This window comes from Geotrypetes seraphini, chromosome 7 (assembly GCF_902459505.1).
Source record: "Geotrypetes seraphini chromosome 7, aGeoSer1.1, whole genome shotgun sequence".
NCBI classification, from domain to species: Eukaryota; Metazoa; Chordata; class Amphibia; order Gymnophiona; family Dermophiidae; genus Geotrypetes; species Geotrypetes seraphini.
The window spans coordinates 123,785,731-123,813,298 of NC_047090.1; the positions used below are offsets into that span (position 1 = coordinate 123,785,731).

The window sequence follows — 27,568 nt, forward strand, 5'->3', positions numbered from 1 at the left end:
GACATAACTCACAAGTGCTGTTATTTATAGCCCACTAAACCAAAGTCCTATGTGCATAACAAATGAATGCATATCTTACAACTATGTTTACAAATTGAACAAATAGTAAAAAACTAATGAAATGCAGGAAATCATTCCAATTATAATCAGAGATTAAATATAGCGAGTTATAAGGTTCTTGTAGAATAAACCAACGAAACTTAGAAGGGAAAAACCCTCACACACAAAAAAATAATTACATGTGAAAACAAAAGACTAATAATATGCAACTGTCATACATTGAGGAAGGTTTCATTAAGAAAGCCAAGCTGCACCCATGAAATAAATATTAAATGCATTTTGATTTACCTCCACGAGTCCAACAGCAATAGAAAGGGCAACACCAGAAGAACGTAAAGGTCTTTTGCCTGGAGGCACAGGCCAAGGATCCCGCTGTAATTCTCCCAAAAGATCAGTCAGATTCATGTCAATTTTCTGCACTGGCTGTAAAAATCTGAACAAAAGGGGTATAAATCATATTCATTCTGGCTTTAGATCTTTTTGCATTTAACACTATAAAAAGCTGATTCATACATACAAACTGTTATACCAAATAAACAGTATTTTAGAAAAGGCACCGGTACTTTGAAAGAGAGCTGGTGCTCTGCTCTTCTCCATCTAAGAAACTTGAGGGATTGTTCTCTTATTGGCTTGAAATGTGTTTCATTAACTGACTGAGAACTACATTAAAAGTCCTATGCTGGAGGAAATTGCCACATTGTGTAGAAACTGGAGAGCTGCATGGGAACGGGGACGACGGGAATCCCGCGGGTTTCCCCTTCGGGTCACGGGGATCCTGTGGGGACGCCCCCTAGGGTCACAGGGATCCCGCAGGGTTCGATGCACTCGAGCCGCGAGGCTCGTCTTCTTTTCCCTACCAGCCCTGCCGCAGCACACAGCTGACCGGAAGTCTTCCACGATGTCAGCGCTGAAGTCGGAGGGAGGGCTTAAGCAAAGCCCTCGCTCCCTCCGACGTCAGTGCTGACATCGGGAAGACTTCCAGTCACCTGTGTGCTGCGGCAGGGCAGGTAGGGAAAAGAAGATGAGCCTCGCGGCTCGAGCTCCATTTTGCTTGCAGATGAGGGCTGGGAGGCAGAACACAAAAGGGGGGAGGGAGTGCATTTTTGGCACAAGGCATGAACTTGGGAGAGAGGATGGAGGAAGGGAGGGAAAGAGGTAAGGGAGGGAGTGCGTTTTGGACACAAGCAATGAACTTGGGAAAGAGGATGGAGGAAGGGAGGGAAAGAGGTGGGGGAGGAAGTGCGTTTTTGGAAACAAGGCATGAACTTGGGAAAGAGATGCTGAGGTGGGGAAGGGAGTGCATTTTTGGAAACAAGGCATGAACTTGGGAGAGAGGAAGGGAGGGAAAGATGCTGAGGTGGGGGAGGGAATGCGTTTTTGGACACAGAAGGCATGGACTTGGGAGAGAGGAAGGGAGGGAAAGAGATGCTGAGGTGGGGGAGGGAATGCGTTTTTGGACACAGAAGGCATGAACTTGGGAGAGAGGAAGGGAAGGAAAGAGATGATTGTGTACACAGGAATGGAAGAAAGGAGAATTTTTGGTCATAGGGAGGGAGTGAGGTACAGATGAGAAGGTGAAATATTGTGGTGGAAAGGGAACAGTGGGACAGATTGAAATGGATGCAAGAGGGAGGAATGTTGGACATAGTGGTGAAGGGAATGGAGGGAGAGATGTGGTATGGTGCTGGAGAGGGGTGATAGAAGGAGAAATGTTGGGCATGGGGCTGGTGGGCAGGCACGAAAGATGAGAAAGGGATAAATGCTGGACCATGGTAGGAGGAACCAATGGACAGCAACAGAAGAATTTACAGAAGATGGGAAAGCAGAAAAAAGAAACTGGGACCAACTTTATGGAAAAATAAGTCTCCAGACAACAAAGGTAAAAAACGGAATTTATTGACTAAAATATGTTAGCTTTGGGAAATGTATATAGCAGATGTCTTTGTATTGTGTTCAAAAGAAAAGGAAATGCATTTCTGGTTTTATTTCTACAGTGTTGAAGTACTTGTTGACCCTTGCTGTGACTGGTGGGGATCCCCAAGCACCGCCAGCAGAGGACTTTCTCTAGAGATGGCCAGATCTCCCTTCCACCAAGCGCAGCAGTCACTGGCAGCATCTTTGAGCCAACTGAGGTGCCAGCATCTGTGACTCAGGGATGCTACTGCTGACTGCCAAGCTTGGCAAAAGGGACCCCCAGCCATCTGCAGAGGAAGTCCTCAGCTGAAAGCTTGGGGGTCCTCATCAGCTGAGTATTTATATTTTATATTTACATTAGAGGCTCTGGTAGAAACCCGTTTACAAAGTATGTATTCTTCCCAATTAATATTTCCAAATTAATAAAGTCTCTTTGCTTATTTGTAAATAGGTTTCTACCACAGCCTTTAATTCAGTAGCATAATTAAATGAAATAACTATTTCTGAAGTTTATAGGGACGGGTGTGGACGGAGGGGATTCCTCGCGGGGATGGGTGGGGACAGTGGGATTCCTCACAGGGACGGGTGTGAATTTTGCGGGGACGGGTAGGATTTCTGTCCCCGCGCAATTCTATAGTAGAAACACTGGCTTCCCTCCTATGATAGGCAGCAATGGCACATACGTAATTTGTTTCCAGTTCAGCATTGGAAAAGTAGAAAATATGTTCCCACTTTGTTGAAGTACAAGTAAAAGGGATTATAATCCTGTCCATCACACCAATTCCCTTGTGAGAAGTCTATATGTAGCCAAGTGGATGCCTTGGACTGCCCCTCTACTGTTATGATGGTGACTAAATGTCTTTCAATATCCAAACAACTAGGCTGAGGGTATAGAAGTGCAGAAGTATAGAAGTATAGCTTTGTTAGTAAAAAATGGTAAATCCCCAGAAAGACTAGCCAACCCTGTGCTTGTGAAAGCATCCCAGGAAATTAGGCTTGATGAGACTAGTGAGGAGAAATGAGTTATGATGCATGGCAAATCCTGTATGATTTAATATACAAAGACATCTAGAAAAAGAGTAGAGGGAAAAGTGTAGTATGCCCTGGTTCCATGGGCTGGAAAAAGCATATGGAGCTAGACTTTGTTAGCTGCCTGGATTGCAATACTGGCAATTTTGTGCTGTGCTTCATTGCAAAAAGATCTATATCCAGCAAACCGATCATCAGGTCTCATATTTTTTTAAAAGGCCATTTGTTAGGGATGAGCCTGTTATGTAGGGCTCCTTTTACTAAGCTGTGATAGCATTTTTAGCAAAAGCAGGATTTTAGCGTGCGCTAAACCCACGCTACGCGGCGAGAACTAACGCCAGCTCAATGCTGGCATTAAGGTCTAGCGCGCGCGGCAATTCAGCACGCGCTAAAACCCCAGCTTAGTAAAAGGAGCCCTTAGTTTTCTACTGACTAGTTTTGATTTCCTGGATGGTAGTGTTGAGGAATTTCTGAAACTTATAGGTACAATAAAGTGTCGCAGAAAATTGAGGTTGAGAATGAATTAAAATAAGGTATCTATTAAAAATCTGGGAACTCAGATGAGACATCAGTAGATACACTGGATGGACAGTTCAGGTCTGTCATTTACTATGTTACTACATGATATAGAACATAGCCACTTGGCCATAGTCTGAATATTTGGAGCGACCTGCATGCAGACAGCCAGCATTTGTCACAGGACCAGACACCTTGGACCAGATTCAGTAAATAGTGCCCAAATTTGAGTACTGGGGGAAAAAAAAATAATAATAATCAGCATCCAGCACTATTCTATAAAAAGCCCTTTTATAGAATATTGCTTAACCCAAATTTGGGTGGCAGGACTTACGCCTGCTGAAACCAGGTGTAATTCCTGGTGCCCCAATTTGAACACACATCCATGGTATTCTATAATACATGCAATTTCAGGAATGCCCCTCCTATGGCCACACCCTCTTTGGGTTGCATACTATGGGATTTGGGCTTGAAGATTTATAGACTAGCACATAGCAAGATGCACACGCAAATTCAAATTGGTGCCAATTATCACCAATAATTGATTGTTAGCATCCAGTTATTGATGTTAATTGGCTTGTTACCCAATTTAGTTGCATGAGCATTTCATAATCGTGCCCAAATTTGGGTATGCAAGTTTGAACACCCTTTATAGAATCTGGGAGCTTGATTGCATATATATAACCTCCCCCCCAATCCTCCATGGAATCCACCAGTGGTAAGGATGATCTTATAACCCCGCGGGATCTAATTTTCCCATCCTGTCCCGGTGAGGTATTTTCCTGTCCCTAACCCATTCCTGCAAGCTCTGTCCTCATCTGCACAAGCCTCAAACACTTTAGAAACTTTCAAAAATGCTTTTTAAGGATCCCCACCTCTCCCGATTTTCCCCATAGGCTACAACAGTTTTACCCACTGTGCCATGCTTCTGTGCTGAAGCTGCATAAGGAAACCACTGATCAGAGGAGAGAGAAGATTTTTACAAGCCTGGAGTCCAACAGATGGATTGCTCCTTTGGGACTATCAAATCCCTAACGCAACATCGTGGGGGGAAGAAATGCAGTTGGCCCTGATCCCGAATAAAATTGCCAGTGAACTGCTCAGTCTGTACTCAAACCCACTGCGGAAAGATTCTGGAGTAAACCGCTCAAGTAAACTGCGGATGAACCAGGGGCGAGATTGCTCCCAAGGGTGTGAACCCTGAACTCTGAGAACTAATGATGCAGTCTGGCCACACAGGAATCATGCGAGGCATGTGCCTTTGGGCTACAGATCTCAGCCCTGACAATCTGTGTCTTCTCACAGTCAGAGATGCCCCGTGGTGACTGAGATCCTCTGCAGCACCAAAAGTCTCCAACCGGATAATAAAAAACCTGAAAATAATAAAAATTAAACTCGAGCAGAACAGACAGGCTACTCCTCGCTTGTAGAGAGTAAGACTGAGGGGATGGTGCTCAACCCAGAGTGATGGGAGGTGGAACATGAAAACAAAATAGTGGGCTCTCTACAACCCTCACGGCACAAGAATGGCCACTATTGGAAACAGAAAACTGAGCTTAAAAGCCCTTATGTCTGTCCCAGTATGGCAACTTTTATGTTCCTATAAGGCAATACAGAACGGAAAAGCTATCAGAAACAAGCGGAAAGTCTAATTAAGAGGATTTATTAACACCACCCTTCCTACATTTGATTTGCTTGTTGACAAAACCAGCCATTCCTCCTCCCCTCCACACTAGGCAGTTAAAGGAATAGGCAGGCCCAAGAAAGGTAGAAGCTCTCTCCATCCTTCAGCTAATTCAATGCAATAAGACAAGTCACCATATCAGGACACTATATTTAAGCATTTTACAGAAGTAACTGGACTAAAAGAATTTATAACATATACTGTATTTTCAACAGAAGCAGCAACTAGTGCTGTCCCAGTGGGGCTACTTCACATGGTTATAGAGAAAATAGGTTGTCAGCAACCATAGCATTTAGATTTTGAACATTATCAAAAAGACATTTTCATGTGCATATGACCACATACACACAAATAAAATACCCATAGCATAAAATACACACTGATATAGCACATACTTTGCTCGTAGGAATGTTCAGATGTGAAGTTTTTATGAAGTACACATTATCTGCATATTATGTATCCATGTACTCAAAAATTATAGGTGAAGATATTTACATCTGCTCCAGGGCAGGTATAAATGTCCACACCTGCAACGTAGGTACAAATTCTGGTACTAACTACATAGTGTTTTTATGGGCCCCTACTTATTTGTATAAAATTGACCTAACACTTGGCATCCCTTATAAAATTATCCTTCTTATGTATGCGTGCTTAGTAAACATTTGCATGAGATTCTAACTTTTTCATAAAGAAATATAAAAATGTAAAAAGAGAGCCCTGAAAAATGTAACGCCCAGGTACTACAGAAATTGTGATTTTCCATGCACTTGGGGCTTTCTTCTGTACAGGTGTGGCAGGAAAGATCTAGTACAAAACAGATACAGACAGCTTTGAATTCCAGCAATAATGCTTAATTCATATCCTCTGTTAAAATTTCCACTGATGCTCTCTATGTAACAGCAAATATTTTCCTCAAAATAGATCTATGATCAAATCCTACTACTAAATCTCGGTGAAGCATCAAACAAAAGTTTTGTTTCTTGCAATTGTAATGAAACAAATATATTTTTTATCATTACCTGTTAGAAGGTGGTGGTTGCTGAATTTGAGGACCACGAGTTGTTTGTGACACTGGTGCTTTACCAAGTCCCAACATTTCCTGCAATTAAATATTTTCTTTATTACTGATTTTGTAGTACATAAAGAATAATATGGTAGATACAAACTGGACCAGAACAATTGAGATCACCAATGTGAAAAGAAATTAAGGGCTGTATGACTAGATCAGTCTCTGGACCACTTGGATTCCTCGAAATTCAGTTAAAATGATAAAATCAAGCCCTAAATACATTCTAGGGAAATTATGCACCAGAAATGTAAAAGTTACATAAAGAGCATTGTGTGTTAATGTGTTTCACAGGTGGTGGGTGCCAGGTACTTGTAGTTCACATTTCTCAAGTGTATTCCAAAGGAAGACACAATGACTAAAGTTCCCCAAATGCAATGGGGTAGACACAGGGGTAAATAAATTTTATTCAGCTAAATCTGAAGCCAAATGACAATCTGATCCCAGCTGCCTTCTCAATCTCTCCCACCCCTCTGCCCCACTTTAAATCCTACTTTCCTTAAATCCTTCATGCCTACAGGAGTCTCCCCTGCAAACCCTCCCACACAAACAGAAAATTGCATCTTTTTTTCCCAGCCAACCAGTCAATCAGCCATCGATTGCACTTAAAAATAGAATTGCTTCTATTCTCTCTGTTTCCATACTTCTCAGTCAGCCACCAATTCTTCCTCCCTATCCCATGGACCCATGTTTCCAGTCAGGACTATTTCCAAAACCCAATTTCTGCAAGAGAAATTCCTGTAGTTTACTGTTAAGGATCATCACACTCTGCTATAAAGCCCTGCTCCTGCCTGGCTTCCCTTTGGGAGGAAAAACCTGATAGCCACACAGTGCTGATTCTGTTACTGACCAGCTCTTGCATTAATCTACAACAGTTTCAACACAGGAGCTGGCCTCAGGCATAGCTCAACTTGAAAGAACAATCTACATACAAAGGGGAAGCTAGTGGAAGCAATGCAGTGCATGGCTGAAGGCAGCTTTATATTGCTGGTACCAAGGGAAAATATTCTTTTTTTTTTTTTTACCTCATCATAAAACTACATGCAAAATTCCACAGGCACAGAATCGCAAAATGTCCTGGCACATACCTAAAGGGAAAGCTCCCTATAAAACTATCCCCTTAGGTACATGCTGGGGAATTTGTGATTCTGTGCCTGCAGAATTTTGCATATAGTTTTATGATGAGGTGCAAAATTTCCCAGTAAAGATACAGTGACAGCTGGGAAGGTGAGGAGAAACTATGAAAGAATGGGATATTGCATGTGGGAGACTTTAGGGGCAGAGAGAATTACAGGTCATGTTGGAATTTAGAGGGACCAACAACAACACACTCCTAATTTGCCAAACAAATCCTAAACTAGAAAAAACAAGGAAGGCAACCAAGTCACATCAAGGTCTGCGTGGGGAATTTAGAGGGAGACAGAACTCCAGTTGGAGTGAGAGGGGGAACTTAGGAGGCTGAAGCCTGAGAAAAGAAAAGGCAGGAAGGAATTTCAGGCCTTATGATGGAGAAATTGCAGAATTTTAAAATATTGTGTGCAGAATTCCACCAAGAATAACATTTGCACCTGTATTTTCTCCAAATACTTTCTCTTCTTATGGAAAACACCAGTGTTGACAATACAATTCACATGCATAAAGTTACTTCCCTGACTTAAAGCATACCCTTGTAAATACAGTGTATATTACTTATAACAATTTATTTAATTTATTTTATTATTGTTTTGAGTGTATTTTCTCTAAAGCTAAAAATCTATTGGACATATCTATAACATGATCAAAAATTAGCACTTATTGAAATCCAAATGGCTTGCACCTTAATAAAGTCTTTTTGCAGTCCTCATTTGGAGCACTGGTCTTGACCTAGGGGCTGCCGTGGGAGCGGACTGTTGGGCAGGATGGACCACTGGTCTGACCCAGCAGCGGCAATTGTTATGTTCTTATGCATATGTCCATATCAAGATCAAAAAGACATTTAAACGGATAATAATCCAAAAGCTTGTAACGTCTAACGGCCTCTTTTACAAAGCCGCGCTAATGGCCCCTTAGCCCATAGAGATTTAAAGGGCTTTGGGGCTGTTGCCGCGTGGCAGCCGTTAGCGCGGCTTTGTAAAAGAGGCCGTTAGAGTCCTTTAGAAATCCAAAGTTCCATTGAAATCTAGTCAAAAGTTCATTGGCAGTCTCACAGCGATTCTACTGTTTCACAAGTTAATTGCTTCATCAGGGAGGAGTTGTTGAAAATGATAATCATGCATAATGTGCAAATTGCCAGTAAACTTTATACTCTTCAGTATTACTTTAAGAAAAACCTATACACCATATTAATCTTAAGACAAGGATGGAGATACAGGTAAGTATTGCTTCCATACAAACATCATTGCAAACTTCATAACTTTCATTCAACACGTTGGGCTCCTTTTACAAAGGTGCGTTAGGGCCTTAACGCGCGGAATAGCGTGCGCTAGCCGCTACCATCACCTCTTGAGCAGGTGGTAGTTTTTCAGATAGCGCGCGCTAATCCGGTGCGTGCGCTAAAAACGCTAGCACACCTTTGTGAAAGGAGCCCATTGTCTATTCTTCATTATCAAAATCTTAAATTTAACAATGTCACATATTGAGCCGAGAGTTAGTACTCTACATTAATAATATGTCCAATATTTAAACTTTCTACTATATTGTAAATGTTCAATGAACTTTTGACTGGATTTCAATGGAACCTTGGATGTCTAAAGGACTCTAAGAAGTTACAAGCTTTTGGATTATTATCCGTTTAAATGTCTTTTTGATCTTGATATGGATATTGCACTTGAGGACTTCAAAAGGACTTTATTAAGGTGCAAGCCATTTGGATTTCAATAAGTGCTAATTTTTGGTCATGTTATGAATATGCGCAATAGATTTTTTAGCTTTTGAGAAAATATACTCAAAAATAATAATGAAATAAATTGTTATAAGTAATATACACTGTCTTTATACATACCTTCTCTCTTTTTCTTTTTATATCCAACAGCACAATTTCTGGACCCCGTTTGCTGGTGGCCAGATGCAGCCTACACAAAAAGCCTCAGGGACACAAGTTTGTAAACACATGGCACTGATCATATACACATTAGCTGAAATGTCCCTATCTCCTTGAGTATTAGTATCGGAGATCCTGAATCCAAGGAGAAACTGGCCTGAGCCCAGCCACTGTTCACTTGAAATGTAGACCCTGTTACCTCTTGACATTTTTACTGAAATAAAATTTTGGATGGTTGTCAAATTTGTACTTATAGTCTGAAGGTTAGTAAATTTACTGATAGTTGGAATCTCTGATTAATAGCACCATGGGGATTAAATATACAGAAGAGCAAAAAAGAGGGGATGATCTAGCTAACAACTGAATTACCAAAAATAATGTAAAAACTACTAACAAAAATACTTCAAAAAATTCTCTATAGCTTTAATTTTCATATGAAAACTATTACTTTAACTAGAAAGGTCCACCTGCCCGTCTTATTTTATTTTGTTATTATTTTTAATGTATTTTCCATGCACAAACAGGCAAAACAATTTATATGGTTGGGTGATGTGCCACACCATTGCCCCTGACAGACTGCGAGTACTACTGTGCAGTATGTCATCTGCCAACGCATGTGCTCAGGGCAGCAAACATGACCATCACTCAAATGCATAAACTCCCTTTATAACTTAAAGGAACATGGATTAGAGACTGCACATTTGTTTTCTTGCAAAGTACCTGAAGTTGCTTTGCAGTCAGATCTTTTGTCCCACGGAAAACATAGCTTTTGGAAATTCCTTCACAGCCAAGCTCATGAACCTGCACCATCCTCCCAAAGGTAATGAGACCCACCAAGGCAGTTGGCGGTAAAAGACTTAGTGACATCTGCATAGATTCCTTCAGGGCTTGTAAATCTTCATCTTCCATACATGTGTCCACAACATATAGAAATATTAAAGGCATCTGAGGTCCACGCTATAGAAAATAGATGTTAGAACAAAATGAATATTCTGAAACTGTGGTTCCCAAACCTGTGCTTAAGGATCTCTAGTTAGGTTTTTAGGGTATGCACAATGAATATGTATGAGATGAATTTGCCTTGATCGTACACATATCCATCTCATGCATATTCTAAAAATATTAACTAGCGGGAGATCCCCAAACACAAGTCTGGAATAACTGCATTAAAAAGTCAATTGTAAATAAATAAATAAAATATATATTAAAAAATTCTCTCATCCTATGCAAGGCCTCATAAATTCAGGTTAATTTTTAGTAAAATATCTGGGGGAAACTTGAAGTAGACTTTTCAGATTACTCATTCAGTGGCACTATCACCCTCATTTGTTAACAGGTCACCTAAAGTTAGACACAAGTTGTGCATGTATGTTATACACACGATTGTCACTCATATAAGGGCTAGCTGTGCAATCAGCAGTATTCTGTAACACAGGTATAACACACACTTATTATATAAGTGCAAGGGGGTGCACAAATGAGCAAGAAATGAGTGGGGGTTGGGTAGGACCCACATTTTTATGCATTAACTTACAGAATACTATAAATTACATGCTAAAGTGCTGTATTTATGTCTCTTATTGACATGGCATAAGTGGGCATGCCTAAATGATGGTACGCAAAGAATTGTGTAAAGGAATCCGGATGCCCACATGATGTTACAGAATCAGTGCTTAGTTCACTGCATCTTGATGCTCAATCTTTGGTGCCCTATATATAATATATGCATATATTATTAAGTAATATATAGAATATATAACTATATTTAATTCTATGTAAAAGAATCAAATATCATACTTTTACATATACATATATATGGATAGAGGCCCAATATCAGTGCCCAGATATATATTCTCACCTCTGAACACCCCCAACCCCAAAGCCTCCCCCTCCACATATAGTGTTATATGTATTGCTGACTATAGCTTTAAACACTGTAAAGGTATTATGTCCTTACCTTGATCATATCTTTTCCAGTAGATAGTGCTGAAACATTTTTATTAAATTTGCAAGACAAACCGAAGTAATTGACACACAAACCAAATACCCCAATCTGCCCCCCCAATCCCCATCCCCCAAACTCCCCCCAACCCCCACAAAAGAAGAACTAGCCCCAGACCTATGTAACCACCAGGCCAAAACAAACTGGGAATTTGTACTCTGATAATTCCCGCACACTATTATAGCAGACCCAAACCCCCCCCCACCCTCCAGAATACCCTATGCCCCGTTCCACAAAGACAGCAAACCCCCCAACCCCCAGCCCCCGAACAAGCACCCCTCTGATTGAAGAAGCAGAGCTGAAACCCTCCCCGAAGCCCATCATCCAGACTACTCCCTTCCCTCCTCACACCTCACCCAAAACATTCAAAAGAAGACTATGACCCTTATGATACAACTGCTGAATATCTTTTCCAGTAGATAGGTGTATTAATCTGAACAGGCGGGTTACCTCCCCACAGTCACCAGCCATATGTAGAAGGAATCCACTCTGGATTATTTCTATGATGCTCCTACTTCACTGGGAGCTCTACTGTCACCCATAGTTAGTACCCAAGCAAGCAAGAGCTCCATCGAAATCTTGTGAAGTAAGGACAATAATGGGAAATTTCCCAAATAAAATCAACTATTCTGCTCAAACGTGATAACACTTGAACACTCAATGAACAAGTAACAGCCAACAGAAGCAGCAAAGGAGCTCAGTTAGTACCCCTGTGTGTAGACGCTAGAAACATATTATACAGTACTCTTCAGGGCCCAAAGGTCTGAGTGGCATCCAAGATACAACTTGGAGAAGAATAAACAGAACGAGATAGAAGGCAGGCACAGGAAGAACAGAGAAGGGATCCAGAATGACACACCTATCTACTAGAAAAGGTAAGGATATAATCTTTTTCTAGTGCAATAGGTGTTTCATTCTGGAAAAGTGGGATGCACAAAAGTAGTCCCAGAAACCTAGGGTGGGCTGACTGCGCTGGCCCGTAACACAGAGGAACCAAAGGCAGAGCTCTCTCATGTGCAACATCCATCCTGTAGAATGTTGCAAATGTGTGTGTAGTAGACCAAGTCGCCACTCTACAAATCTCAGCTGGAAAGACTGCCCTAGCTTTGGCCCACAACAAAGCTACACTCCTTGTCGGAAACAGGAGACTGCTTTCCACAGATAAAGTAGGCTGATGAAATGGCCTTACAGATTAGTCTAGAAAAGGTGGCTTTGGAAGTAGGCATGCCTTGCTTAGTCGAATGAGTCAGCACAAACAAATGATCAGAGTCTAAACTCGTTGCTGATTTCCAGGTAACGAAAAAGCACTCTTCCAACATTCAACTTCTTCAAAATGTAGTCCCATTTCTTAGTAAACACCAAAAAGTCCAACAGGACAGAGAACCCACAGGTATAAAACAGTACAAAAGAAGTGTGAATGGACAATGAACACTCCACTGAAGATCACTGATGTAAAACCAACTTGTTTATTCCAGAAAAGGACACAAGCAGAAGCTATGGACCCGACACAGCACTGTGTTTCGGTGGTTGAGGAACGCCTGCATCAGGGATCACTGTGGCGTATATGTTCACAGATGACAGGTCTGGGATAAAACAAAGCTCGGTCCAACTAACATGCCAGAGTAATCAAAATCACTGAAAAGCTATGGAAACATTTTGAAACAGTGCATAGGGAGATACCAACCTCTGAAACCTTAAGGAAAGGCTCTCTACAAGAAAGAGCCCTGAAGCTCCAAGACTTGTCTCATGGAGGTCACAGCTGCAAGAAAAAAACATCTTCAGTGTCAAGTACAAGAGGGATGCTTCTTTCAGCGGCTCGAATGGAACTTTAGTGAAACCTCACAGAACCACGTTCAGGTCACAAGAAGGGAACAGTGGTTTGATCGGTGGTCTGAAGCAAAGAGCACCTTTTAGAAATCTGGCGATGTCTGGATGAAACGCCAGCATAGGTCTGCGGTCCTGAGCTCTGAAACAAGAGAGCCCTGCGACTTGGATCCGAAGAGAAGCCATGGCAAGGCCCTTATCCAGGCCTACTTGGAGAAAAGCTAACACTACTGAAACTGGAGCTGAAAATGGCTCTACCCGATCCTGGACGCACCACTTCTGGAAAGACTTCCACGCTTTTGCTTAGGCAGAGATCGTAGATGAATTCTTAGATGAGAAGGATGGAAATGACCATCTCTGAATATCCTGGAACGGAACCCCCATGAATATCGGGGGAGTACTGTACGTATATGGAGTATCTGCTGGAGATCGAATCTTCGTCTGGGACTTGATCAATGGATTGAATGTCCAGTAACCTTTGGAGGGTTGACTGGACATGGACTGTTAACATAGAAACATAGAAATAGACGGCAGATAAGGGCCACGGCCCATCAAGTCTGCCCACTCCAGTGACCCTCCCTATCTATCTTTGCGGATAGATCCCACATGTCTATCCCATCTGGCCTTAAAATCTAGCACACTGCTGGCCTCAATAACCTGAAGTGGAAGACTAGTCCAGCAATCAACCACCCTTTCAGTGAAGAAGAACTTCCTAGTGTCACTGTGCAGTTTCCCGCCCCTGATTTTCCACGAATGCCCCCTTGTTGCCGCGGGACCCTTGAAGAAGAAGATGTCTTCTTCCACCTCGATGCGGCCCGTGAGATACTTGAATGTCTCGATCATATCTCCCCTCTCTCGACGTTCCTCGAGTGAGTAGAGCTGCAATTTCCCTAACCGCTCCTCGTACGGGAGCTCCTTGAGTCCCGAGACCATTCTGTGGCCATTCTCTGGACCGATTCCAGTCTCAGCACATCCTTGCAGTAATGCGGCCTCCAGAATTGCACACAGTACTCCAGGTGCGGTCTCACCATGGATCTATACAGTGGCATAATGACTTCAGGTTTACGGCTGACGAAACTCCTGCGTATGCAACCTATGATTTGCCTTGCTTTGGATGAAGCTTGCTCCACTTGGTTTGCAGCCTTCATGTCTTCCCTGACAATCACCCCTAAGTCTCTTTCTGCTTCAGTTCTTGTCAGAATCTCGCCATTTAGGGTGTAAATCTTGCATGGATTTTGGCTTCCCAGGTGCATGACTTTGCATTTTTTGGCATTGAAGCTGAGTTGCCAGGACCTAGACCAGTGCTCCAGCAGAAGTAAGTCATGCACCATATCGTCTGCCATTGCTTTTTTGTCTGTTGTGCTTTTGCTCACTACATTGCTCAGTTTGGCATCATCGGCGAATAATGTTATTCTACCTCGGAGCCCTTCTGTCAAGTCTCTTATATAGATGTTGAACAAGATCGGGCCCAGGACGGAGCCTTGTGGCACTCCACTTATCACCTCCAACATTTCGGAGGGGGTGCCATTCACCACCACCCTCTGAAGCCTACCCCCAAGCCAGTTCCCAACCCATTTGGTTAATGTGTCGCCCAAACCTAAAGAACTCATCTTGCTCAGCAACCTGCGGTGTGGCATGCTATCAAATGCTTTGCTGAAATCCAGGTAGACGATGTCCAGGGACTCACCAACATCCAGCTTCCTCGTCACCCAGTCAAAGAAGCTGATCAGATTGGATTGGCAGGATCTCCCCTTAGTGAATCCATGTTGGCGGGGATACTGTAGATTCTCCTCGTCCATGATCCTATCCAATTGGCGTTTGATTAGGGTTTCCATTAGTTTGCTCACTATTGAAGTGAGACTCACTGGTCTGTAGTTTGCCATCTCTATCCTGGAGCCTTTCTTGTGTAGTGGAATGACATTAGCCGTCTTCCAGTCCATCGGGACGTTACCTGTACTAAGGGAGAGATTGAAGAGCACGGATAGCGGTTCCGCTAAGACATCACCCAACTCCCTGAGTACCCTAGGGTGTAGGTTGTCAGGCCCCATTGCCTTGTTGACCTTGATTTTTGACAGCTCGCAGTAGACACTGCTGGGTGTAAATTTGAAATTACTAAACGGATCTACTGATTTAATCCTTGTCTGTGGCTGAGGGCCGATTCCCGGCGCCTCGCGGGTGAAGACTGAACAGAAGTATTCATTTAACAGTTGGGCTTTTTCCGAGTCCGTCTCTACATAGTCTCCGTCTGGTTTTCTGAGTCGTACTATCCCGCCCGAGTTCTTTTTTCTGTCACTGATATACCTGAAGAAGGATTTATCTCCCTTATGGATGTTCTTTGCTAGAGACTCCTCATTGCGGAATTTGGCCTCCCTAACTGCTGCTTTGACGGCTCTTGACTTGGTCAGATAATCTACTCTGGAGTCCTGTGTCCCTGATTGTTTGTAAGAGATGAATGCTTTTTTCTTCTCTTTGATGAGGTCCGAGATCTCCGTAGAGAACCACTGTGGCTTGTTGTTCCTACTCCGTTTGCTTACTGATTTAACATAGCGGTTGGTTGCTTCCTGTATGGTGGTTTTCAAAGTTGACCACATTTCCTCCACGCTGTTGGTGTCTGCTTGGATTTGTAGCGCCTGGTGAACGAAGTCTCCCATGTTCATTCCAGTTGGCCCGCCGGTGAGCCCACAAACCAGGCAGAGAGGGGACAGGTAAACCATAACTTGTAGCCATCCCCGATGTCTTTCAGAACCCATTGGTCAATCATGAAGAACAAAAATGAAGACCAAGCAGATCAAAGTTGCTCCTGCAGGCTCGCTTGTAGAAGTAATAACTGACTTGGGGCAGCAAAGAATAGTGAGAAGGAGGAGGTACTGAAAACAGTGATCCGTATCTCTTACAACAAGACCCATAGTTCAGCATACCATCCCTATTGCACTGGAATATTTTTGTTTCTTAAACTAAGCTCATTAACTCAAAAATGTATCCTACAATCTTGGCCACAAGACTTTCCCCCAATATATTGGCATTGAAGAAATGCAATCCACTTGTTGGCAAATTGGGAAACAAAAGATATCAAAGGATCCTATAAACATACACTACTTTCTAAGGGTGTGGAAATGTTATCTTCAATCTTTGTCCCACAAAAGTAGAAGCCTTAATTTGAATACTTTATAAGGTGTGTAGCCACATGGGACAGTTAGGGTAACTTTAACTCAGTTTGCAGGGCCACATTTTGGATTTGTAAGTACTTGGAGGGCCTCAGAAAAAAACCAGTTAATGTCTTATTAAAGAAATGACAATTTTGCATGAGGTAAAACTCTTTATAGTTTATAAATCTTTCCTTTTGGCTAAGTCTTAATAATAATATTGTCATTTATAGCTAAAGAGACATATGATCAAGAAATTGTTTTATTTTACTTTTGTGATTATGATAAACATACCGAGGGCCTCAAAATAGTACCTGGCGGGCCACATGTGGCCCCCGGGCTGCGAGTTTGAGACCACTACTTTAACTGGAGAATCTCTAGAGATTTCTAGGGTAGGGAGGGGAGTGATGTATTGGTAAAATGGATTAGGGAAGGGGGATACATAGGAAAGGGTTTTGGTAGGGGGGTAAGGGAGTGAAGATGGTTTGAAATTGTTGTCCATGACTGATAAACTGATGTATTTTGTTTATTACCTTAGTGTACCAATACACTATGTATAAGATATAGGTAAGGGGTGGATTGGGGAGGGTTGGTGTAAGGTAGGATTAGGTAAATTGTTTCTGTTTAGAAAGTTCTTGGGCCGATGTATTGTTCCCTTGACTGGTTTCTTGATTTTTGATTAAAAAAAATAAGATTAAATCTCAAAACTTGTTTTATATTAATTCTTACCTGTACAACATATTCAATACTAGAAAACTGTGGTAAAAGTTCTGCAGGTTGGTTCATCTCAGATATGCCAGCATAAGTAGGAGGAAACTACAAAAAATATGCATATATTTTTAATGAAATCTGATCAATTAACACATGAAAAAAAGATACAAATAAATAGGCAGTGCTATCAGGATTTTAATGAATTGATACTGACACTTCAAACTGAAAAACACAATCATCATAATTTAGAGAACTCTATTATGTTTTGATTTGTTTTCTCACCTGATTTCGTTGATAGCAAAAATTACATGCCCAAAGTTTTGCTCGATAATCCACCTGACTGGGGGAAGAAGAGAAAAAAAGAATGAGAGAGACAAACCATCAATGATATGCAGTTTCATTTGGGTCATGATGGATTCTCCTAGTATGAAACATGCGAGTCAGTGACCACTCCCCAAATGAAAATACAGAATGCCTTCATCACAGTGGAAACAGAAGAGTCTCAAAGCCATGTGAAGTGGATGTATTACAATGAGGAGACCCATTGTAAAAGGGAATCACAGCACATTGTCAAAAGACTACAAATTAGGAGGAAACTCCTTCTGGTGAGCAACTCAGTCAAAGCATTTCACTTGGAGACAAGACTGGAGAAAGACAAGGTCAAATGCCTACTGGATAGACTAAGCTGCATCAAAAATCTCCAATATATGGTTTAACAGGGATTCAGCAGCCTCAGGAATTGAGAGATAAGCAGAGGAATAAGACTACACATGAAGATTACCTGCACTTGGCTCACAGGGAAACTAAGATATTAAGTGAACAGTTCAGAACATGTAATGACAAAAAGTTAAATTAGATGAGCATGACAGCAGATGGAAGTAATCTTAATAGTTATCCCTAAAAATGGCTAACAGAGTGTGGGAGGAGGAGAAATATCCAGATTACATACACACATACTCACCATAAAATAACACTATAGACTTGAACACCCTAATGGCAAAGGCAGTCCTAGACTCTGCTGTCATAGAGATATGGCCATTTCAGACTAATCTGTTCAGTAAGATTAGTGCATGCAGAAATAAAATGAAAGAGCAGCTCTGAATATAAGGGAAGATCTTCTTTCTAGTAGAAAGGCACATGACATCTTCTACACAACTCATGACTAGAGAAGAATAACCCACTGGCCAAGACTCATTTACCTATTTCAGCTCCACCTCCTTCCTCACTGGACTGTGCTGTAACTCTTCAGTTTGTCCCAAAGCAGTAGTAAACTACTATAAGAGGAGAAAGAAGGAGGGTTACAGGGAACCTCTCCAACAAGCCACAATTATTATTAAGCAAAAAATGTTAATAAAAACAGGGTGGAGCGAACAAGCCACCTACCTGAGTGCAACTAAAACTAACACTTATGGAGCTCTCATACTCTCACTTACCTCTTAGGAATAGAGATGTCTGATAGGAGACGATCCCAACCTTTGGAAACACATACCTGTCTGAGACAGTAAACAAGCAAACTGAGGATATCTGACAGGGTGGGACATCAAGACTCGTATGCCTTTCTACTAGAAAGAAAATTATTGAGGTAAGAACTTCTAGTGCAAAAGGCACATGAGTACTAAAGCAGTCCCCTGAATCTAGGGTGGAGCCGATGAGCCTGCTGCGAGCACCAAGGACCCAAATGTGGATTGTGGACCACGTAGCTGTCCTACAAATCTCCTTGATTGGAACTGCCCGGGACTCTACCCATGAAGAAGCCACACTTCTAATGGAATGCGCTCTCAAAGCAATTGGTACCGAAAAAGAGGAGCTTAGTAAGGTTAGAGCACTACTAAAATTGAGACCTGAACCCATGAAAGCATATTTCTAGAAGGAAAGTAGTTGAACATTTAAACTACTGTCCTCTGTTAATTTATTTATTTATTCATTCAGTTTTCTATACCATTCTCCCAGGGGAGCTTAGAATGGTTTACATGAATTTATTCAGGTACTCAAGCATTTTTCCCTATCTGTCCCAGTTGGCTCACAATCTATCTAATGTACCTGGGGCAATGGGGGAGGGGGATTAAGTGTCTTGCCCAGGGTCACAAGGAGCAGCGTGGGTTTGAAGCCACAACCTCAGGGTGCATTAGAAACTTGTGAATCAAAATATATAAAATTTTACCCAAGTAAAAATAAGGAACGGAGAAACTCTCCATGCTAGATGTGGCCCTGAGTAGTAGATATGTGCCACATGAAAACACGTGTACCTAAGAAAGTGAACAGGAAAAAAAACAAAGATAACAAACCTGTGTCATTGAACTCCTGTACCTTCTAACTTTGCTGTAGAAGAGGGAACATGGGTAACCAGAGCTTAGCTGTGTGGTACCCAAAAAAATTCAAAGAAATTACTCCTGAACCAGTGACATCAACTGAAGGTAAGGAGATACTGTAGAGTTGAGAATGACCTAACTAAAAGAAAAGAGGCAATGTGACTGCAGAGCTGAGGTGATGAATAGAATCTTCTTGGGAAGCAATACAGATACTTCAAGAAAAGTGGTCACAAGTATCAGAAAACACGAGAGGTAGTGTGCAACCAGGAGAAAACCTCAGTGTTGCAAAGAGAAGTACGCAATGGAGAAAAACAAAATGAGGAGAACTAGAATTGCTGGAGCAGAAGCATAATACCATAGGTCCAGCAAAAAACCAACTTAGGCTCGGAATAAGGTCTTGTGTGTGAATTTTAGAAATAGAAACCAGAGAAATGTGCAAAAACATTTCCCACACCCAAACCCATTGAAGGAACTACGATTAGGATGAAATGCACACCACGATATTTCCTACAGAAATATAGAAGCATAATGGCAGAAAAAAGTCAAACAGACCAACCCACTCTGCCCCTCTGCAGCAGCCCCAAACTTTTCTTTTCTAGGTAAAGCAGTAAGTAAATAACCCTGCTAGACCATTGGGAAACGGTTGTAGCAAGAGATCAAACAAGGTCATCAACTAAGAAATTTTTATTTTTTTTTTTAAATTAATGACCTCCAGGTCATTTAGAATAATTCTGATGGTGGATCAAGATTATAGGCTTTCGGTGTCACTATGGAGGGGTTCCGAGTCTTTTCATGAGGAATAGATAAAATTGAAAAACAGGAATAAGTTCTACAAAGGGATCTGACTGTACTAAAAAAATAAGAATTTGCCACTGCTGGGTCAGACCAGTGGTCCATCGTGCCCAGCAGTCCGCTCCCACGGTGGCCCCTAGGTCAAGACTAGTGCCCCGAGACCAGCCCTACCTGCTTACGTTTTGGTTCAACAGGAACCTGTCCAACTTTGTCTTAAATCGCTGGAGGGATTCTGGAGACTCCTATAACAGCCTCCAGAAGAGCATTCCAGTTTTTCACCACTCTCTGGGTGAAGAACTTCCTTACGTTTGTACGGAATCTATCCCCTTTCAACTTTAGAGAGTGCCCTCTCGTTCTCCCTATCTTGGAGAGGGTGAACAACCTGTCTTTATCTACTAAGTCTATTCCCTTCAGTACTACGTTAGCAGGAACAAATATACTATTGATAAGAGAGGTAAAAAGGAGGTGACCATGGAGTAGTCTAGAGGTCACAACATATAAACAATGTTAGACGAGATCCCAGCACTGAATGAAGATTGATATAAAACCCAAGGACCTGTAATAGGCAGAACAGTAATGCACGGAATGAAGATTGATATAAAACCCAAACAAAGGTACGGCTTGGTTTCAGTACGGGCATGATACCCAATGGTACTATGCAATGCTATAAAAACTTGCATACACTCATTGCACCCGAGAATATCCATTTTCTCCGCCTAGAGATTGAAACTGAAACTGAAAGACAGGAATGAGACCTGTGTAGAATGCAGAGCAGGAATAGGTTTAGAATTAAAACCTTAATCTTTTGGAATTTGGGTAGTGCACACTGATGTTCGAACATACAACCCTCTGACTTTACACCATGTGCATGAAACCTTCGGTCCAGAGATTCTGTTTGATATAAACTGGAGTAATGGAATAAAATAAAAAACATCCTTAAAAGGATGTAGTTGCCTCATTCTCCCCTACAGCCACTCGCAAACATCCGGTTCCTTTAGAATAAAAAGGAGATGGAGTAAAGGGTGTTGTGGATAATGTTCATTAAACAATAGGAAAAACACATGTAGGGGAAAGATACTTCAAAATAATTGTATGAGCATCCTGGAAAGTACTGTAAGAATACTGATGGTACACAGGGAGGGGTGCCACAGTAAAAAACCTGGTTGATCCTGCTTAGAGAGTAAAGCAGTGAACTATTCATAGCATTTTCCAACTTTCAGCTTCATTGGTTAATGGAGAAAGAGCATGTCCAGAAAGAAAGCAATCCACCTGTGTAGAAACACAAAAGCAGACACTCCTTCTCTTCTTACTTTTTTACTGAACTTTTTTTTTTTTTAACATGATATGGAATCTAACAGGCTCTACGCCCATGTTAGATTTCCCCACTAGTCCTTGTGATATGCAAAAAAGACCCATGTTTTTCATGTTCAAGTGTCCAAACAACAGGAAAAACCACTTTACTGGCTCTACACCCATGGCAGATTCCTGAAGTAATATGGAAAGGCGATTACATTCAGTACCTTGTAGTCCCAAAATGCTACATAGAAACATAGAAATAGACGGCAGATAAGGGCCCACGGCCCATCTAGTCTGCCCACCTTAATGTCCCTCCCCTACCTTTGCCCTGTGAATAGATCCCATGTGCCGATCCCATTTGGCCTTAAAATCAGGCACGCTGCTGGCCTCAATCACCTGTAGTGGAAGACTATTCCAGCGATCAACCACTCTTTCAGTGAAAAAGAATTTCCTGGTGTCACCTCGTAGTTTCCCGCCCCTGATTTTCAACGGATGCCCTCTTGTTGTCGTGGGACCCTTGAAAAAGAAGATATCTTCCTCCGCCTCGATGTGGCCCGTAAGATACTTGAACGTCTCGATCATGTCCCCCCTCTCTCTGCGCTCCTCGAGCGAGTATAGCTGTAATTTGTCAAGCCGTTTTTCGTATGGTAGATCCTTGAGTCCCGAGACCATCCGGATGGCCATTCTTTGCACCGACTCCAGTCTCAGCACATCCTTGCGATAATGCGGCCTCCAGAATTGCACACAGTATTCCAGGTGGGGCCTCACCATGGATCTATACAATGGCATAATGACTTCCGCCTTACGACTGACGAAACCCCTTCGTATGCAGCCCATGATTTGTCTTGCCTTGGACGAAGCCTGCTCCACTTGATTGGCAGACTTCATGTCCTCACTGACGATTACCCCCAAGTCTCGTTCTGCTACCGTTTTTGCTAGGATCTCGCCATTAAGGGTATAAGACTTGCATGGATTCTGGCTGCCCAGGTGCATAACTTTGCATTTTTTGGCATTGAAGTTGAGTTGCCATGTCCTAGACCATCGCTCCAGTAGGAGTAGGTCGTGCATCATGTTGTCGGGCACTGAATCTTCGTCTGTTGTGCATTTTCCCACTACATTACTAAGTTTGGCGTCATCGGCGAATAATGTTATTTTATCTCGAAGCCCTTCTGCCAAGTCTCTTATAAAGATGTTGAATAGGATTGGGTCCAAGACTGAGCCCTGTGGTACTCCACTAATCACCTCCGTCATTTCGGAGGGGGTGCCGTTCACCACCACCCTTTGGAGCCTACCTCCAAGCCAGCTCCCAACCCATTTCGTCAATGTGTCACCTAATCCTATAGAACTCATCTTGCTCAGTAACCTGCGGTGTGGTACGCTATCGAATGCTTTGCTAAAGTCCAGATACACGATGTCCAGGGACTCCCCAATATCCAGCTTCCCCGTTACCCAGTCAAAGAAGCTGATCAGGTTGGATTGGCAGGATCTCCCCTTAGTAAATCCATGTTGTCGGGGATCCCGTAGATTCTCCTTATCCAGGATCTTATCTAATTGGTGTTTGATTAGAGTTTCCATAATGCTATGTTTAGGTAGGCCTGGTACTGATGAAAAAAGTCTCTAGAAGCAAGTCAAAAAGACTGAGCTGGTTTCTGAGATGTAGATGAAGCCTCACAGTATCCCAATGAAAAACCATCGATGTCAATGCACAAAACTTAGCATGTGCAGATAGTTGGGCCTCTCCCACACATGTTCAGTTTCTGTGAAACGTAGTGTGCACGAGGAGAGGGATCTGGGGCAACAGAAGCAGCTGCCACTCATACAGGAACTATACAAGCCACAGGCGATGGAGCAGGGGTTGAGGACCCTATCCTAAATTAGGGGCCCTCCTCCCATGGCTATGCCCCTGCTTTCCGTATTGACTGTTTCAGTTCTTTGATTCTTAGGCTATTTCTTTTCAGTTAGAACATATGGGGGTCCTTTTATTAAAAGGCGTGCTAACCGAATTAGCATGCGCTAAATGCTAAGGCATCCATTATATTCTATGGGCACCTTAGCATTTAGCATGCGCTACATCAGTTAATGCACCTTTTTTTTTTTCCAAATTCTTTATTCATTTTAAATCCAACAACAAGTGTACCAAATAATACTATTATGTAACAGACATATAACACTTGAAAATCTTACACATCCTATATAATAAAACGTTAGCGGCGCATGCGCTTTTAAAAAAGCGTGATTCCTGCCGCTGTGATGTGTGATTCGTGGCTGTGTTCCATTTTAGAACCTGGCCAGGGATCACTCTGGCCACTCTCCTCCTCCCGCCCTCACCAACCCAAAGCAAGCTGGAACATACCTCCCGCCCTCGCTCACCGCTGCTGCCGCTGATCCTCCTCTTCGGGCAGCCTGCGATCGTGGCCGGCTTTGGCGGGCCTCATGGGCTGCTTTCCGGCCTCAGTGGCACGTTCCCTCTGACGCACGAGATCGCGTCGGGGGGAGCGTGCTTCCGGGTTGGGGAGCGGCCTGCGAAGTTCGCTGGGACTGGCCACCATGATCGCAGCCTGCTTTGAAGAGGAGCAGGCCAGAAGACGCCGGGATGGAGGGAGGGTAAGCAGGGGGATTCATTCAGGGGGCAAGAGGGAAAGGGGGCTGCTTTGGGGGAAGGGGTGTGCTGAGAGGAGACAGAAGGGGCCATGGAGAGATAGGGAGAGGAAAAGGGGGCTGCTTTGGGGGGGAGGTGTGCTGGGGACAAACAGTTTTGCTCTGGGGGGAAGACAAGGGGCCATGGAGAGACAGGGAGAGAGAAAGGGGCCTGCTTTGGGGGAGGGGTGTGCTGGGAGGAGACAGAAGGGGCCATGGAGAGATAGGGAGAGGGAAAGGGGGCTGCTTTGGGTGGGAGGTGTGTTGGGGACAGACAGCTTTGCTCTGGGGGGGGAAGACAGAAGGGGCCATGGACAGACAGGGAGAGGGAAAGGGGGCTGCTTTGGGGGGGAGGGGTGTGCTGGGGGCATACAGCTTTGCTCTGGTGGGGAAGACAGAAGAGGGCCATGGAGAGACAGTTAGGGAGAGGGAAAGGGGGCTGCTTTGGGGGGGAGGTGTGTGCTAGGGGCAGACAGCTTTCCTCGGGGGAGGGGGGAGACAGAAGGACACAGACAGCGGCCAAGGAGAGAGAAAGAAACACAGACAGACAGACACATCTATTCTAGCACCCGTTAATGTAACGGGCTAAAAGACTAGTATAATCGTAAAGTATAAAAATTTACCACCCATCCCACCCATTCACCCTCAATTATTACAAATAAACATAATACAAGTAGAAACACAATTTATTAAGAAAGATCAAATTTTCTCTCCCAAACCCCCCCAAATAAAAAAAATATATATCTAACAAAGGAAAATGATGTTCATTCATTACAATAACTTTCTAATAAGAACATAAGCAATGCCTCCACTGGGTCAGACCCGAGGTCCATCGTGCCCAGCAGTCCGCTCACGCAGCGGCCCAACAGGTCCAGGACCTGTGCAGTAGCCCTCTATCTTTACCCCTCTATCCCTTTTTCCAGCAGGAAATTGTCCAATCCTTTCTTGAACTCCAGTACCGTACTCTGTCCTATTACGTCCTCTGGAAGCACATTCCAGGTGTCCACCACACGCTGGGTAAAAAAAAAACTTCCTAGCATTCGTTCTGAATCTGTCTCCTTCCAACTTTTCCGAATGCCCTCTTGTTCTATTATGTTTTGAAAGTTTGAAGAATCTGTCCCTCTCTACTCTCTCTATGCCCTTCATGATCTTGTAGATCTCTATCCTGTCTCCTCTAAGTCTCCGCTTTTCCAGGGAGAAGAGCCCCAGTCTCTCCAATCTTTCAGTGTATGAAAGGTTTTCCATGCCCTTAATCATTTGTGTCGCTCTCCTCTGGACCCTCTCAAGTATTGCCATATCCTTCTTAAGGTATGGCCCCCAGATCTTCTTAAAATTATCATAGTTACCTTTCTGTAAAGCAATTGCTCTTTCCATTTTATAAATATGACAAAGTGAATTCTACCAAAACGAATAATTAAGATTAGAATAATTTTTCCAATTACTAGTAATATGCTGGATTGCAACCCCTGTCATTATTAGTAAAAGTTTGTTATTATGGGATTAAATTTGACTTTTTTTCCTCATAGACATGCCAAACAGAATAGTATCATAGGAAAGAGCTACATAAGAACATAAGAACATAAGCAGTGCCTCTGCCGGGTCAGACCACAGGTCCATCCTGCCCAGCAGTCCGCTCCCGCGGCGGCCCAAACAGGTCAGACCTGTCTGAATCATCAGAAGGGGCTCCCTTGCCACCTTGGTTTCCCATTTAAGTCCTGCCTTCCTATCGAAGTCCTAGCCCTCCGGTCTTGCACATGCACGACCTGGTTGGTTTATACTCATTACCTGGTTAACTTCCTATACTTGTGTTACATCCCAGCTCCTCCCTCAGTATCCCACGATCCCTTTATCCCTCAGAAATCCGTCCAATCCCTGTTTGAATCCCTGTACCGTACTCTGCCTGATCACTTCCTCCGGTAGCTCATTCCAAGTGTCCACGACCCTTTGGGTGAAAAAAAATTTCCTTGCATTTGTTTTGAACCTGTCTCCCTTCAGTTTCTCCGAATGCCCCCTCGTACTTGTTGTCCCCTTCAGTCTGAAGAATCTGTCCCTATCCACCCTCTCTATGCCCCTCATGATCTTGAAGGTCTCTATCATATCTCCCCTGAGCCTCCTTTTCTCCAGAGAGAAGAGCCCCAGCCTATCCAGCCTCTCGGCGTATGAGCAGTGTTCCAGCCCTCTTACCAATTTCGTTGCTCTCCTTTGGACTCTCTCAAGTACCGCCATGTCCTTCTTGAGGTGTGGCGACCAATACTGAACGCAGTATTCTAGATGTGGACGCACCATCGCTCGATACAATGGCATGATGACTTCCCGTGATCTGGTTACTATGCCTTTCTTTATGATTCCCAGCATCCTTTTGGCTTTTTTCGAGGCTGCTGCGCACTGTGCAGATGGCTTCAGTGATGCATCCACCAGCACACCCAAGTCTCTCTCGAGTCTGCTGTCTCCCAACAATACCCCCCCAATTTGTAGTTGAACAACGGGTTCTTTTTCCCTATATGCATGACCTTGCATTTGTCCACATTGAAGCGCATTTGCCATTTGTTTGCCCAGTCTTCCAGCTTGTCCAGGTCCCTTTGCATGTCCTCACACTCCTCCCTGGTCCTAACTCTGCCGCACAGTTTGGTATCGTCTGCGAATTTTATAACCTCACATTTTGCCTCCTTTTCCAGGTCATTGATGAATATGTTAAAGAGTAAAGCCCCAGCACCGATCCCTGTGGCACACCGCTCGTGACTCCCCGCCAGTCAGAATATTGACCCTTTACTCCAACCCTCTGCAGTCTACCCGACAACCAGTGCTTGATCCATCTGTGCACATCCCCTCCCACCCCGTGGTTCCACAGTTTCTTAAGTAGCCTTTCATGTGGCACCTTGTCGAAAGCCTTTTGAAAGTCGAGGTAAATGATGTCTATGGGCTCCCCATTGTCCACCCGACTGCTTATTCCCTCAAAGAAGTACAGAAGGTTCGTTAGGCACGACCTTCCCTTACAGAATCCATGCTGGCTTGTTCTCAGTAGGCCATTCCTCTCGATGTGCTCGCAAATGTCGTCCTTGATCATAGCTTCCACCATCTTCCCTATAATTGAAGTCAGGCTCACCGGCCTGTAGTTCCCAGGGTCACCCCTCGATCCCTTCTTGAAGATGGGTGTGACATTTGCCAATTTCCAGTCCTCTGGTACCTCACCAGTTTTCAAGGATAGGTTGCAAACATGTTGGATTGTGCCCGCTATTTCCTGTCTTAGTTCTTTCAGAACCCTTGGGTGGATCCCGTCCGGGCCTGGTGATTTGCCACATTTTAACCTGTCTATCTGTTTGAGGACATCCTCCCTACTTACCTCTATGTGCTCTAATTTTTCAGCCTGTTCCCCACTCATGAGCTCCTCTGAGTCTGGTATATTAGATGTGTCTTCGCTCGTGAAGACCGACGAGAAGAACGTGTTCAACCTCTCAGCTACCTCTTTTTCCTCCTTAATCACTCCCTTCCTGTCCCCATCGTCCAACGGCCCTACCTCCTCTCTCACTGGTCGTTTCCCCTTAACGTAACTGAAGAATGCCTTGAAG

The 27,568-nt window shown here is 43.3% G+C and overlaps 1 protein-coding gene across 1 annotated transcript in view; it reads right to left on the reverse strand.

Annotated features, from left to right (window-relative positions):
• Nucleotides 1-27,568, reverse strand: part of SEC23A (Sec23 homolog A, COPII coat complex component) — a 144,874-nt gene that overhangs the window by 111,284 nt on the left and 6,022 nt on the right. The window contains exons 2-6 of the mRNA XM_033950990.1: nucleotides 17,251-17,308; nucleotides 16,987-17,073; nucleotides 10,009-10,245; nucleotides 6,223-6,302; nucleotides 349-493 (exon numbers count right to left, since the gene is read on the reverse strand). Coding sequence (XP_033806881.1) covers nucleotides 349-493; nucleotides 6,223-6,302; nucleotides 10,009-10,245; nucleotides 16,987-17,073; nucleotides 17,251-17,308 — 607 coding nt within the window. The remainder of the gene's footprint in view (nucleotides 1-348; nucleotides 494-6,222; nucleotides 6,303-10,008; nucleotides 10,246-16,986; nucleotides 17,074-17,250; nucleotides 17,309-27,568) is intronic.